At 36.1% G+C, this 16040-nt stretch overlaps 1 protein-coding gene and 1 pseudogene across 2 annotated transcripts; both read right to left on the bottom strand.

The window, feature by feature from the left end:
* Window positions 1-8038: 8038 nt before the first annotated feature.
* On the bottom strand, window positions 8039-10133 carry LOC104726537 (transcription factor bHLH36). The gene is made up of 3 exons (XM_010445412.3): window positions 9700-10133; window positions 9072-9428; window positions 8039-8355 (listed from the first exon to the last, which is right to left on the bottom strand). The coding sequence occupies exons 1-3, from the start codon at window positions 9871-9873 to the stop codon at window positions 8293-8295; spliced, it is 594 nt and encodes a 197-aa protein (XP_010443714.2). The 5' UTR covers window positions 9874-10133; the 3' UTR covers window positions 8039-8292.
* Window positions 10134-12361: 2228 nt separating this feature from the next.
* LOC104726528 (receptor-like serine/threonine-protein kinase At4g25390 pseudogene) lies at window positions 12362-14726 on the bottom strand (annotated as a pseudogene). The gene has a single exon (XR_015580836.1). The product of XR_015580836.1 is annotated as a receptor-like serine/threonine-protein kinase At4g25390 pseudogene (transcript).
* Between the last annotated feature and the right edge of the window lie 1314 nt (window positions 14727-16040).

The raw sequence follows: 16040 nt of genomic DNA, 5'->3' as shown, positions 1-16040 counted from the left end.
CATGTACAGTATCACAAATTTTATTTAATTTAAATTCAGGAAATCATATGATTTCCATTTTTTATTTTTAATTATCTATTTTTTTCCTAACCATAAAATTTGGATCAACAACATATCTTAATTTCCACAAGTCCGGAGGCATTTAACTATTCATTTTGGAATAGTCCTTTTTCCAAGTGGCATGGCCGGCACTGCGGTTTTAGGTACCATATGCATATTTTTAAAAAATACCTTTTCATTTAATACAAAATTACAAACAAATAATAACATAAAATGTTATATTCATAAAACAGTTTCTAGATCAATAAAATATATTCAATTAAATGCTCACTTACGTTCATTTTGAATTCCCACATGAAAATGAAAATTATATTGCCTAATTACTCATTATGGTTTGGTTATTGAATTTAGGCTTTAAATTTTCTTTTTTTCTACAGAATTTTTTTACTTTTAAAACTTATGAACAACAAACTAATTAACATTAATTTAATGCTCACGAACATGGTTGGTTAACAGCTTAATAAAAATTGAACTTATAAAAAAATTTACTACTTAAAAAAAAAGTATATAAAAGGCCTAAAACTTTGGACATAATCTATAACTTTACTTGCTTGGTCCAAAGATCGGACCTGCCAAGTGGTGAAGTGGACTCGACTCTGTGATTTTTTTGTCAATATTTAAAAATAAAAAGATTTTTTATACATGCTTATGTAAATCAAAATTATAATGGTAGTTTCTTCAAAGAAAAATCAAAATAATTAAGATAAGTTATTTATAATTTGAAAAATTAGTCTTCATATTATTATAGAATTCTCTGTATATATGATTTATAACTTATATCTATTAATTAAATATTAGAGGGGTCTTAATCTAGTTAAGTAATTAGCTGAATTTAAGAACCAATAAAAATTATTGTCTTATTCGTGGACATTTTAATACTTTTGCATCATTAAGTACGGAAGTCATATATGGCTGGTTAGGAATTCAACTCACGGTTTCCATTTTTCTAATTATGTCACTTTTATAATCACACTAAAGTATATGGTTATTTACAAAATATATGAAGGAGAAAAATGAAAATACATTTATTCATCCACATATTCGTTTGCATATCGATTATATGACACAATATGCCATACTTGTAAGTAGTAACGTATATTTTGTCCCGAAAAAAAAACTCTTGATTTCTTTCACCTCTTCGACCTCTACCAAGCACATGAAACAAATAACATGTTATGCGAAATCTACGTACTACATGTCTCATAAGAGTTGAATAAATGAGGACAAAGTCGCCAAAATATTAGAACTTCAGTCTTATTCATTTGGCAGGTTAATAATTAGTTATGGCATTTGCTTTATGTAATCGGGTAAAAATTACACCAAATTAATATCACAATAGTTTCCAATCAAAGTAGTAAAAACTGCCGTCAAGGACGACAAATATAATAATTAGGATCCGCTAAATGGATAGGATGAGATGAGTGAAGTGGGGGTGGACATAGTTAAAAGATATGACAGCTCAGGCAATTTCGGAACAAGGTGGAATAGGAGACAAGAAAGATCCTCATTTTAAATAGATGGAAACCAGCTGTTTCATCTGTCCTGAAATATCCCAGACTCATTTGGCTCCTCATGGATCCCACTGTCCTTAAATTATTTCGAGCATGTGCTTGATATCACATTTGATTTTATGTAATTATTCATTAAAACCTCAAGGCTCAAGGTTGTGAATAATCGTAGTAAAACAGAGGAGGAAGGAAACTGAATAATACTTTTTATTATGTAATCAACTCTCTCAAGTTTACAATGAACCCATAGGGTTTACATATATAGAATTAAGGGAACATTCTAGAATATTACAAGAGTATAGGATCTATTGCCACTTGTCTAACATCTAGCCACACACCTCAGTCAAGATTCCGTTGAACCGGTTACCTAATACTATGGGTGAGCAGCTAGTTGGAGTAGCCATCGTCATGCGCTGCACCGGCTGTGAGATTGTCGGCCTATGTTCCGGGGAAGGACACTGTGGCAGAGAAGGACTACTCTGTTCTTGATGCAGGGGAGATAACGACTTGTGAGGAGATAATGACTTGTGGTCAAATGGGCTTTGAGAAGGCTTTGTGGATTGAGAAGGCTTTGTGGGTTGGGCCTGAGGCCATATACTTTCATTCCCCCTCAAACTGAGTGTGGGAGGAACTCGAACATTCAGTTTGTCACGCAAGGCTTGGAAGGGACGACGAGCCAGGGATTTAGTGAACGTATCAGCAAGCTGTTGCTCAGCAGGTATATGTTGAACTTCTAGAACACCGAGAGCAACGCGTTCCCGAACATAATGATAATCCACATCAAAGTGTTTGGAACGATTATGAAGAACCGGGTTCGCAGTTAGATAAACGGCAGAGAGATTATCACAACGAAGAACAGCAGGATGAGACTGTGTGATTCCCAAATCGCGAAGAACAGATGAAATCCAGGTTAATTCAGAAGCAGTAGAGGCAAGTGCTCGATATTCAGCCTCAGTCGAGGATCGGGACACTGTCGGTTGACGTTTAGCAGACCAAGACACAACATTCGAACCTAGCAAGACACAGAAGCCAGAAGTGGAACGACGTGTGTCCTTGCAGCCGGCATAATCACTGTCACTATAGGAAACCAGGGAGAGATTCGTGTGTCTAGACAAGTGCAGACCCATTGCAGAGGTACCACGCAGATAACGAAGAATGCGTTTGAGTAGACCAAAGTCAGAGACCGTAGGAGAATGCATTCTTTGACAGATGAAGTTAACTGCAAACTGAATATCAGGCCGCGTGATGGTCAAGTATTGTAGCTTCCCAGCAAGACTACGAAAATAGGATGGCTCAGAGAACAACCGAGTATCACGAAACACATGATCAAGGCGTAGTGGAAGCGGAGTATGACAAGGATTGCAGGAGGACATGTTGGCAAGATGGAGAATCTCTTCGGTGTATTTGGTCTGGTGAAGAAACAAACCGTGAGAATAAGCCTGCGCTTGGATCCCAAGGAAGTAATGCAGGTTCCCTAAATCTTTCATGGCAAAGCGAGAGCTGAGCTCAGTAATGAGAGATTTAAACAGAGTAGGATTAGATCCAGTGAGCAAAATGTCATCAACATACAATAAGAGGACCAAAGTGTTGCCATGATGATGATAAGTGAACAAAGACGGATCAGCTCGACTGCAGGTGAAACCAAATTCCAAGAGATAGTTACTAAACTTGTCATACCAGGCACGTGGAGCCTGCTTAAGGCCATATAAAGCCTTCTCCAACGAACAAACATGATGGGGATAAGCAACATCTTCGAATCCCGGCGGCTGGATCATATAAACTTGTTCCTGCAGATCACCATGAAGAAAAGCGTTCTTCACATCAAGTTGAGTGATGTTCCAGTTCTTTGCAGTCGCAACAGTGAGCACAATGCGAATAGTAGAGGTTCTGACCACGGGGCTATAAGTCTCATTGAAGTCAACGCCAGGTTCCTGATTGAAGCCTTTAGCAACAAGTCGGGCCTTAAGTTTATTCACCGTTCCGTCTGCATTAAGTTTTACGGTGAACACCCATCGACATCCCAAGATATTCATGTCAGCAGTAGCAGGAGTTAAAGACCAGGTATGATTCTTGTAAATGGAGTCAAGTTCGTCAAGCATAGCTTGTCGCCACCCTGGATGAGCTAGTGCCTCGGCTACACTTGTGGGAAGAGTAGGAATGGTTTTACTGGCCACAAGCGCATACCGTGGATTGGGTTTGTGAATGCCATCTCTAGACCGAGTTGTCATCGGGTGAGTAGAGACGGTACGAGTGGTTTGATCATCAACAGCTGGCGATGGAGACGGATAGGTGGTCTCAGTGGTGAGAGTGGAATCAGCATCAGAGGGAGACAAAGCAGAGCTCGGAGATGCACAAAAAGTGTCATCTTGAGGATATTCAGCCATGTCTGCAAGGGACAGCGGACTACTTGGAGAGCTAGGTGTAGCTTGTGGTGGAATAATTGGTAAGGTTCGAAACTGAGTGTCAGCAGACTGCCAAGCTCCGAGTAAGCCAGTCTTATGCTGAGTGACAAGCTCCTTGTACTTATCCATAAAAGGGAAGCAAGACTCATCAAAGATAACATGCCGATTAATATAAACCCGACCAGTTGGAGGATGTAGGCACCGGTAGCCTTTGTATTGAGGATGATACCCGAGAAAAACACATTGAAGCGAGCGAGGTTCAAACTTATGCTGAGTGAACGGACGAAGATAGGGGTAACACGCAGCACCAAAGACACGAAGAAAGGAGTAGTCTGGTTTCTTGTTAAATAGCTTTTCATGTGGACTCTGCTGATTTAAAACCTTAGAAGGAAGCAGATTACCAATGAAGTTAGCAGAGTAAAACGCCTCAACCCAATACTTCAGAGGTGTTTTACTGTGAAACAACATTGACAGACCGAGCTCAGTTAAATAGCGATGTCTACGTTCTGCAATACCATTTTGTTGTGAAGTCGATGGACATGAAATGAGATGACGAATACCATGATTCTGTAAGTGTGTGCGAAACCGACTGCTTATAAACTCACCACCACCATCACTTTGAAAAACCTTAACCTTGCGATTAAACTGATTCTCAACTTGTTTTTGAAAGCCAATAAACACATCACAGAAATCAGACTTTGCTTTAAGAGGAAAAATCCATGAATATCGAGAGAACTCGTCCACAAAGACAACATAATAACGAAATCCCTGAACTGATACAACCGGAGAAGGACCCCAAAGATCACAATGTAGTTGATCTAGAGGATTCATAACATTTGAAGTAGAAGAATAAAAAGGAAGTTGACAACTCTTTCCCATTTGGCAAGGTTCACAAATGGAAATAGTGCTGCTCTTATTGATGGAGATTGCCTTGCTGATTTGAAGCAGTTGAAGAACCTGGAAGTTTGCATGACCAAGACGTTGATGCCACACCATGTCACTTGCAGCAACCTGTCGATTTGAATAAAAAGCTACAAACTCCGGATTCCTCAACACATATAACCCTTCACTACGGGGCCCTCTTGTCACAACCTTCTGAGTGTGTAAATCAATGATATATACGGCATTAGAGTCAAAGAAGACACCGCAAGAGTAGTCATCACACAATTTTGAAACTGAAAGTAACGACTTGTGCATTGACGGACAAACAAGAACATCACAAAGGGGAATACTACCTGAGGTTGTAGCAAGAGTGGTAGAACCAACATGAGTGATTGGTTGATGTGTACCATCAGCAACCATCACATTCTCAGCGCCATTGTATGGTGTCACAGATTGAAGAGAGTCCGTCGTTGGAGTGATGTGAGCAGTGGCTCCAGAATCAGTCAGCCATTCTCTACCACTGTTATCTGAGACTTGCAATGCAGCAAGAGCTTGAGGCACATCTTCACTTTGGTATGAAGCATCAAACCGATTCCAACACTTAAGGGCAACATGACCGGTACGACCACAAATTTGACATACAGGGCGAGGATTAGAAGAGGTACCAGACTGGTTCTGATTCCAACCGGAGGAGTTAACTTGCTGAGAGAATCCTCGACCACGGGTTGAATAGCCTCCTCTTCCTCGATGACCACCACGACCTCTCTGTCCAGAGCCATGGTAACCCCCTCTCTGAGTTTGAAACGCAATGTGTGGTGATACATCAGGTGGAGTTTCATACGACTGCAGTTTCGCATCAAAACCAGAAATTTCCAGAACAACATCGTTGAACGTTGGAGATGGAGTGCGAGACATCGAGCTTTGAAGAACTGTAGCTATAGGATCATACTCACGACTTAGTCCATTGATGAAGGTGAAGATCTTCATGTTCTCATCGACGGGTTTGCCAATGGAGCTTAAGTTATCGCACACAGTACGAAACTCGCGACAGTAGGTGGTGAAGTTTTTGCCTTTGATGTTCAGGAGCTGTAGTCGACGGCGAAGGTCGAACTCACAAGCAACAGAGCTCTTGTTGAAGTTTCCAGCAAGGGACAACCAGACATCTTGGGATGTAGACAGGGCATGAACAAGCCCCAAGACTTCTTCAGTAAGAGTACCGAAGATCCATGACTTTATGAGCTCGTCTGTACAGATCCAAGCTTCATACTCCGGGTTTGGAGCTTCGACGGCGTTCGTGACAATAGTCGCCGGAGGTTTTGCGATAGACCCATTCACAAAACCAAGAAGTTTTTGACAACGAAGGAGAGACTCAAACTGAGTTTTCCAGAGAAGATAGTTGCTATCACTCAGTTTTATTGTGACTGAGCTAGCAACATGGAGAGACGACGGAAACGGATAAGGACCAGGAAACTCTGCCATGACAGCACCGGTTAAGGTCTAAGAGAGCTCTGATACCATGTGAATAATCGTAAAACAGAGGAGGAAGGAAACTGAATAATACTTTTTATTATGTAATCAACTCTCTCAAGTTTACAATGAACCCATAGGGTTTACATATATAGAATCAAGGGAACATTCTAGAATATTACAAGAGTATAGGATCTATTGCCACTTGTCTAACATCTAGCCACACACTTCAGTCAAGATTCCGTTGAACCGGTTACCTAATACTATGGGTGAGCAGCTAGTTGGAGTAGCCATCGTCATGCGCTGCACCGGCTGTGAGATTGTCGGCCTATGTTCCGGAGAAGGACACTGTGGCAGAGAAGGACTACTCTGTTCTTGATGCAGGGGAGATAACGACTTGTGAGGAGATAATGACTTGTGGTCAAATGGGCTTTGAGAAGGTTTTGTGGATTGAGAAGGCTTTGTGGGTTGGGCCTGAGGCCTTATACTTTCAAAGGTAACGTTTTATTCTTTGTTTTCTTTTAGGTGTGCAAGCGTGTTCAATTACAAACAATTTTAGTAATCTCACAATATTTTTTTCAAGATAAACAGTAAAACTGCCGTCAAGGAAGATGAATTTAATATGGAGACTGGAGAGACAGAGACAATATAGATTCGTTTTTTTGTGATATTTTCTTGAGTAACCTCTTTTGATTTTCATGATCCTATCGAAGATCATTTTTAGTAACTTGAGAAGAAAACAAAATAAATGAAAATGAGAGCTTTCCAGTAAGGGGAAAAGACTTATTAACTTGTTTTGATTTTGGTTGCTCTGAACTCTGAAGAGACTATGTATTTTAAGCGTAGGCATCTCAAAAAAATAGTGAAACCTCTTGGACTTTAAACCTGTTGCGCCTGTTGCTTTCTTTTGATTTAAAAACAAAAAAATCACTTAACCACATTTGTTATGAAATTATTATTGAGGCTCTAATCTCATCTTACAATCTTACAACACTACGTACTTATTACATCTTAAAATTTTATGCCTTTTTTAGTTAGTTTTATTTGGGAAAAGATCATCATCATGAACATATATATATAGCGTTGTATATATCTCCCACAAATTTTATAGAAGAAGTATATATCTCCCACAAATTTTATAGAAGATAATCAGATATATATTTTTAGTTCGTGATACTAAACTTCTAACCGATGAACATTTTTTATATATATATCAAAATCCAAACATATATTCTATTATATTGGAATCTCAACAAACCTTCACTTCCTTTACTGGTAAACAATAAGCTATACATTTATACTAGAAGCTTTTGATCAAATATATCAGTTTAATAATTTCCAAAATATTGACTTTTTAAAAGCTAGAAGATACTTGGCTGTTTCACATCAATGATAAAATATAAAATGAATATAAAGCAGACTGAAGCCAAAATTTTTTTACTATACTATGATTATTTTTTTTTTGGTAAATAGATTCTAAGCACCAATATGCAGCTCAATGAGCTAGTTTAATATATCATTACATGTATATATTGGTACTTTGTAAATTTTTGTTGGTATTTTATATCAATATCAGCAGAATGCTACCAACTTTTTTTTTTCTTTTTTTGATGACAAATGCTATCAACTTTGACCAACACCGTTATTAAACCTTTCGACATTATCAACAATTTTTTTGTCTTTTTTTTTTTTTTGGTAATTTTGAAACTTATTAATAAATTCAACAGATAAAACTGAATTGTATTTATAGACTTATAACATGTAAACAATAAGTAATTAAGTACTAACTCAGCTTATGATTTTTTTTTCAATCAATAAACAACTAAACCAACCACATTCAGATGGAATAGAAATACATACATAAGATGTGTGAAGACAACACAACAATTCACAACAACACAAGTACGAATAAAGTACGTACTTAACATATGTCGTTTGTTTTGACAAGTTAAGGGAAACCTACTCACAGCCATTTACTTCATTCTGATTAATCTGTTTTCAAGTGCTGCTAAGTCAATCAAAGTTATATCGTTGACCTGAGAAACAATAAGAAGTTTTCAATATATATATACTCTCAAAACCAAACAAGATAAAGATTTGATCATTCTATTATAATTATTGGATATTCCGTGCCAATACCTGGTATACAAAATACCTTGAAATTAACACTCTAACCTCTAGACATATAATGGTATTCAAACTTCAGTATACCCTGAGGTGATATTATATAGCTAAATGCATGAGGGCTTTTGATGATACCACATGTGAAAACATTTTCTTGAAGCAAATATAGATGAACATAGCTAGTAGTAATAGTTTCTTCTTTTCGAATGTTTGATGCTCAAGATAGAAATAATATATATGGTTTCTATTGATGTCTAGTATCTGATGGATTCAAATTTCGATATATATACAGACTACAACATTTTCACGATTACTATGACCTCACTTCTTTTCTTTGTATTTGCATTTAAATAGACATTGTTATATATTAACTGTGTGTATCTTAAAATGAAATGCACCAATTATTTTTTTTATCAAAACTTTTTTTATAAACTACCAATACGAAACCAAAAAAATCGAAAGAATCATTGAAAAATATGATTTCCATTTTGTAAAATAAATTTAATGAAAAGTTTTTTCAAAAAAAGAAAAAAGAAAAGAAACTAAATTTGCGTTTGGAACAAATCGACGAAGTCTAGAGATCAACACAACTTAAGTAACTAAGAGTAGGAGGTTAGGATAGGTTTACCTCGGCTTGTATGGTGTAGATCAACCTATCATCAACAATAGAAGAGATGGAATTTAGAAGGTAGAGACCATTTTCACTCAGCACTTGAAGAACACTCGAAAACCGCGGTTGGCCACTGCGGCAGCCACTACTAAACACGATTTCCACACCCACCAAACATTGACGAACCACCACATGATTCTTTCTACTAATCATCTCCATCTCCTCTTTACAATTATCATTACTAGAACCCAAGAAGCTTCCTCTTGACAGTAACATAAGCTCATCTCTCCTCAAACTCAGCTCATTGGTCTTCCTCTGTAGATACTTTATGTAGTTCACCGCTTCGTTGACTTGATCTGACGTCGAACGCTTACCCTAGAGAGAGTATAAAAGATCCCACACCAATAAACAATATCAACAAAACAAGAAAGTAATAGATCTAATTAGGAATCTTTTAAGACAAACACTATAGAGTTAAGTAACAGCACAAAGTCAAAACACTTGCTATGATCCCTTTTTTTTCATCCTTTTACAAGAAATACCAAATCAAAAGACAAAAATTAAGTAGATCTAATTAAAGTAGCCATGAAGAATCCAAATCAAGATTAGGGTTTTTTTAAGGAGTTGGGGATAGTGAGAGTGAGACCTTGATGAAGTGAAGAGGGAGAAGAGAACGAAGAGAGGCATAAAGGGTAGCCATTTCTTGTCTCCTTTGTCTCTCAGTTTCTCTGTGCATCATCTTCTCCATGTCCTTGTTGTTATCTTTACTACACGTCAGCTTCGTACACCGTCTTCTTCTCTTGTCCCGACAATCGTCCATGTAAAAGCTGTTGTGGTCTTCTTAAATTATAATATAAGTATATCAATTCCTTTAGAAGATTCTCCTCATCTGGTGAGACAGTGAGATCTGATCTTCTGCGGATTTTGTGATCTGGGGTTTGATCTTAGTCTTTAGAAGAACAGCTCAGGGCTTTGTTGTAAAGTTGAGAATTATTGCAGTCTTGATGCTTGAGCGACATAATTAAATAAATGACTTTTTCTTTGATAACATTATTTAATTGAGAAGAAGATACGTTGGTTAGACGTATCAGATAAAGAGTTTTTTAATATACACATTTGTTATTAGGGTACGCACGCGGTGATGACACTGTCTTCTTCGTATATCACCTCTTCTTCTATAATTAATAATATAATATAAGATGTTCTTTTTATTTGGAGATAATTCCATGCTTATTCTATTCTTATTACCACATAATCCTTCAGTCTTACTACCAGAAAAAAAAAGATTTTACCGGCCAAATAATCCATTTGGTTCAAATGTTCTTGGAAGTTGTTTAAACATTGTCTCGATCCATTTTAACAAAAAGTTATACAGTATATACACAAAATAATAGATAATCAACAATGATATGTCAACAAAATTTGTCGGACAAGCATCAATATTTTCTGTATACTAAGGGTCCAAATGGTGACTGCGGTTTTAGTTGTGCAGAGAAAACGGTATTACAGTGCGGCACGGTTCAACTGCGATTCGTGCGGGAGAAATATATTTGCGGGACAAGTGCGATTTGTACAAAATAAGCGGTACAGAATAATGTTTGATTGGTGAAAAAAATTACTTGTGGTGCAGATTTTATATATATATATATAATAATTAATTATTTTTTTTTCTTATTAATAAATAAACAATAACAGATATTTATAAACCACTAATACAAAAATTAATCAAAATATAATTATATATTATAAATAAACACTAAAAATAAATATATCATATTAATATATATTTATAGATTTAAACATTTTATTTAGTACTAGTGAAATAGTATTTTCATTTATTATTTATGAACCTAAAAATTCAAAATTTATTTATGAATTTATTATTTATCATGTAATTTTTTGTTCATTAAAATAATAAAATAGTGAAAAAATATATTTAAAAAAATAAATGATTTATGTATGATTTTAACAATTTATATGATAAACATGTTTAACATAGAGACATTTGTTAAAATATAATATGTTGATTGTTATTCCTTTTATTAATCATAAATTAATAAATAAAAATTTACTGTAGGTTGACAAAAAAAAGAATTACTGTAGTCTTTTTTTAAACAAACCGCTGGGTAATTGATGGTCCTGTAAACAAGTGCGGTCCGTTTGTTAATAACACTCCTTGAAAAACGTATACATAACTTTTTCACTTTTTTAAGAAAACGCTAATGACAACCTTTTTGTGAATGGTGTATAAAACTGTTTTTTGAAAAACGCACTTAGAAAACCGCAATTATTATGTTACCATTCAAAGCCTAATAGTCTAATACCATCGGTGAATGTGGTAGTAACTTTTGTCAGTTCACTGATCGGTAGTTTTTAAATCTTCGGCAATACTTTTCTTAAGTAAAAATAGTGTGATAGTGAATTAAGACCATCATTACTAGTAGTTAACTAGTTACTTCACCAAAGTTCTCTTATTAAAAACTAATTAAAAATTATAAATAAGAGAAAGAAAGAAAGAAACCGTTGCTCAAATTACTCAGGAAAACAACGTTTTTCAGCCTTTTTTTTTACAGATATCACTTTTTTATAAGTTATATGTTAAAATATTAAAAAAAAAATTCTTAGCAACGGTTAACTCGTTCTACCAGTCTACCAGTAATGATGGTCTAAGGGCATTTCCAACCCCACTCTATTTTAGAGTCAAATCTTTATTATAGAGCAACATTTGCTCCAACCCTACTCTATATATTACTCTAAAATAGAGAAAATAATAGGATTGCTCTATATATAGAGCAATTCTATTCTCACCTCTATTTTTTTACATTAACTCTATTATAGAGGTGAAAATAGAGTAATACATTGGAAGAAAACAGTGTTCTATTTTTGAGTTACTCTGTATTAGAGAAAAAAAATAGAGAAATATAATGGAGATGGTCTAAGTGATGTTTACTTATAATGAAGTTTTGAGGCCTTTTAGTGGCTTTCAGCCTTTCACCATCATTTCCTTCTTTTCTCTCTCTTAAATGCTCTAACTAACTCCTAAATCGTTTGGTTGAACTTTGGAGTCATTAGAAATTATAAAACCTTTAACAAAGTCCAATTAAAGTTGACAAAAAAAAAAAGTCCAATTAAACCAGTGTATATCGGTATTCACGTTATAGGGCCAGTCCAAACCAAGTATATGACGTAACCCATTTAGCAAGAAATTATAAAGATATGAAGTAGAAGAATTTCCTGTTAGGCCCAATCACGAGGATTAGGTATTTGTTAGATTTGTAAGATTAATCACCAGAATAAATTATACCAAATCTCAGAAATCTCAATATATTTCATTGCATATTGCATTTACCATTTATACAAATTCCGCATAAATCTATGAGAGAGATCACTAAACTACAATAATTAATTATAATTAGATTTTTCACGCTAAAAACAGCGTTTGTGCGAACAAATCAAGTTGCCAAGTTGCTCGAACACTAAACATCACTAAACAAAGACAGTGTTGTACGATAAATACTCTAAAACCAACAGCCATATCTATCACCAAAGAAACTGCTCTATCGATTCTGCTTCCTTGGTGTCTTGAGCGGGAATCGAGACTGCGGTGATGGTGAGAACTCTGTTGGCAACTCCGGTGGACTCATGGTTCCTGTAAGCATCTCTAAAACCTCTTTCATAGAAGGTCGTGAAACCGGTGATCTTTGCAGACACTGCAGAGCCACCTTAATGCACAAAATGGCTTGTTCTTGGTCCAAAGACTGCAACTTTATATCTACAAGATCACCAAGTCTACCTCTTCTCGCCAGCTTCCTCGCCCACGACATGAGATTCGCACGCTGCATGATCTCAGACGCGGGTCCAGTTACTTCCAGGGGACGCCGCCCTGAAACCAGGACTAACAACAAAACTCCGTAGCTATACACATCACATTTTTCAGAAACATCATCTATGTTATTACCGCAACACTCAGGAGCAACGTAACACATAGTCCCTCTCATACTCGGCGTGCTACTGACTCCACAACTCTTAACTGAATCTTGACTGTTTCTGCGCCGTGCTTTCCATTGTTCACCGCTTAGCCCATCTAACCACCAATCTATACTACTTCCTATACTGTTACTACTACTACCTCCTCTTCTTTTCTTCCTATACAACTCTTCATCCCCACTTCGCCTTTGATCCACACTTCCACTCATATCATCACTATAAAACTCAGATTCCAAAGTTTTCTTCTTCTTCTTCCTCTTCATTTTCTTAGCTAGTTCTTTCCGATACTCATCCTTCCACCACTCTCTCACCATCCGCTTCTTCTTCTTCTTCTTCTCCTTCTCCTTCTCTTCATCCAACGAAAGCCACCACTCTAATCTCTTACTACTCTTCTTCTTCTCAACCTTCACAGCTGCTTCAGCCGTCTCAGCAATCCAATCACTACTCGGTCTCTCTTTCTTCACCTCAGAACCAATCCATTGCATCACATAATCCTTCCCTTTACCTCTTCCACCACTCCCTTCTTGCTTCCACCACCAATCTTTACTCTTCCCCACATTACCAACCTCCAAGACACTAACTTTATCCACCATTTCCGGAGAAACAGACACAGCCGTCTCCGGAGACGTCATAGGTACATGTCCTGTCTCAGGAGATGAAAGAGGAACTTTATAAACACTAACCGGAGACTGATCAGTAAAACCAAAGTTAGACTCATCATAACCAGTAGTATTAGTAATCACACTCTCAACTTCCTCAACTACAGATCCACAATCCTCTACTTCTAACTTAACTTCATCATTCTCAGATCCAACTACAACCTCAACTTGTTCTGATTTCAACCTAGCTAAACCAAAATCAGATATCTTAGCAGAGAAGAAACGATCCAACAACACATTACTAGGTTTCAAATCACCATGAATCACAGAAGGATTCAAACCATGTAAATGTTCAATCCCTTTAGCTATATCAACAGCAACAAGAAACCTTTGTTTCCATATCATAAGCTCAGGAGATCTACGGTGAAGCAGAGCGTCTTGGAGATTCCCATTGTCCATAAGCTCGTATACAAGAATCAAACGGCGTCGTCTTCGATCTTGAGAGAAGCCGATAACGGAAACAACATGAGGTGAATCAATCTTACCGGAGAAGAAAAGCTCGTTTTGAAACTCTCTCTCTCCTTGAAGTGAACCTGAGTCCATCACTTTAACGGCGACATTACCACCGGAGGAAGGAGACAGAGTTCCACGGAATACAGAGCCGAACCCGCCTTGACCTAGACGATTCTCCGGAGCGAAAAAGGCGGTGGCTTTACGGAGAGATGAGTAAGAGAATTCTTGCAACGGAGGTTTCTGCGGCGGTGAAGAGGAGGAGGTCACGGCGGCGGGAGATCGGCGTTTACGGTTGGATTTGCAGAAACAGAGGGAGAGAGTTATGAAGAGAGAGAAACCTACGACTGTAAGTGGTGAGATGATGATGATGCGTGTGGTTGTGGTTTTATCATGGTGAGGTGTGACGGAGGAAGAGAACGGTGAATTTACCGGTGCCGGCGACGGGAGTGTTCGTGACGGCATTAGAAAAAATGAAAATAAAAATGTTTTTTTTTTTGAGAAGTGTTGTGATTACAACTTTGAAGATGAGCTGTTACTAAATTTTCTTTGGTTTTGTGGTCACACAAGACATAGTAGTTAATGACTTTTCATTACATTTAATGATATTTTTATTACATCACGCAAAGACTATAATTAAAGTTTGACAGTTGCACTCTGTAGCACAACTATACTATTTTTAGCAACATTAATTTAGTGGTTTAAGTTATTGGCGGAACGTATAATTGAAGAGTATAATAAACTTTCACATCGGTTATTTTGAATGGATAGGGGTTTATCAACAACATTACAGTAGTATTTTTGTCCATTTTCTTTCATAACATATTTTTTTTTAGAAAAATTATAAATAAAGGATTTTTTTCTAAAAATTTGGTCATCTATACTTTTCTTTTTAGATTGTCAATTGTGACGAAAATACCCCTACTAATAGAAATAGTAAAGTTTTTAGGAGTTTGAACCAATAAATAAACAGAAAACTCATGTTAGTATACAACTATGTAAAAAAACATTTGAAAAAAAAATGTTTTGGGTGTCAAAAATCAGTTTGTAAATTGCTGATTTCTGGTCTAAATTATTTAGAATAGACTTTCTACAATTTTTTCTCTTTCTGAAACATTTAGATTGTTCATTCTACAGTTTGTACATGTTCTACGAAGTTTAGACGGAAAATTTGTTCTAAACATTTCAGAACCTGAATTTTGTATGTTCTACAAAATTAAGAATATGTATTCTACGTTTTTCTTCATTCTACATCAATTCAGAATTCGTTTTCTACGTTTTATCCTATATACTAAAAGAAGTAGAAGATATATCATAGAAATTTTAGAATTTGTAATCTGTAAACCTTAGAATACCCTAAAAATAGAAAAAAAAAAATTAAATAAGGAAAGTGAATATTTTTAAATATTTTTTAAATATTCTTAATTTATGGTTAAGATTTCGTAATTATTGTTTAGATTTGTGCTAATACATTTTAGAATATGTATTCTAAATTATTTAGAAGATAAACAAATTAAGAAAAATCGACATTATACCTTAACATGATCGGTAACCATCTCTTCCACCTTCCACAAAAGCTTTCACTTACCTGTTTATGATGCAAATCTATGTTACTTGTGGTGTATGGACACTGGATGCCAAGAAGGAGTGGAGATTTATTGATGATGAAGAAAAGCGTGCTAGATTACTGACTTTGCAACCCACTACGTCTCTTGAAGAGTTGAAGGTGATGGTTTCAGAAGACTATGAAATAAAGCAAAATATGTTTGATGTTGAATTCAGTTATCTACCCACAGAGGTTAAAGTTGATTGTCCTCCTGTTGTATTGACAAATGATAGAGGTATGAAATTTTTTCTTGCATATCTGAAAAAGATAAACATGATTCGGTTG

This window comes from Camelina sativa, chromosome 2 (genome assembly GCF_030686135.1).
Source record: "Camelina sativa cultivar CO46 ecotype springtype chromosome 2, ASM3068613v1".
NCBI lineage: Eukaryota > Viridiplantae > Streptophyta > Magnoliopsida > Brassicales > Brassicaceae > Camelina > Camelina sativa.
The sequence above is the reverse complement of the archived record's forward strand: the minus strand, read 5'-3'. Positions and strand labels throughout refer to the sequence as shown.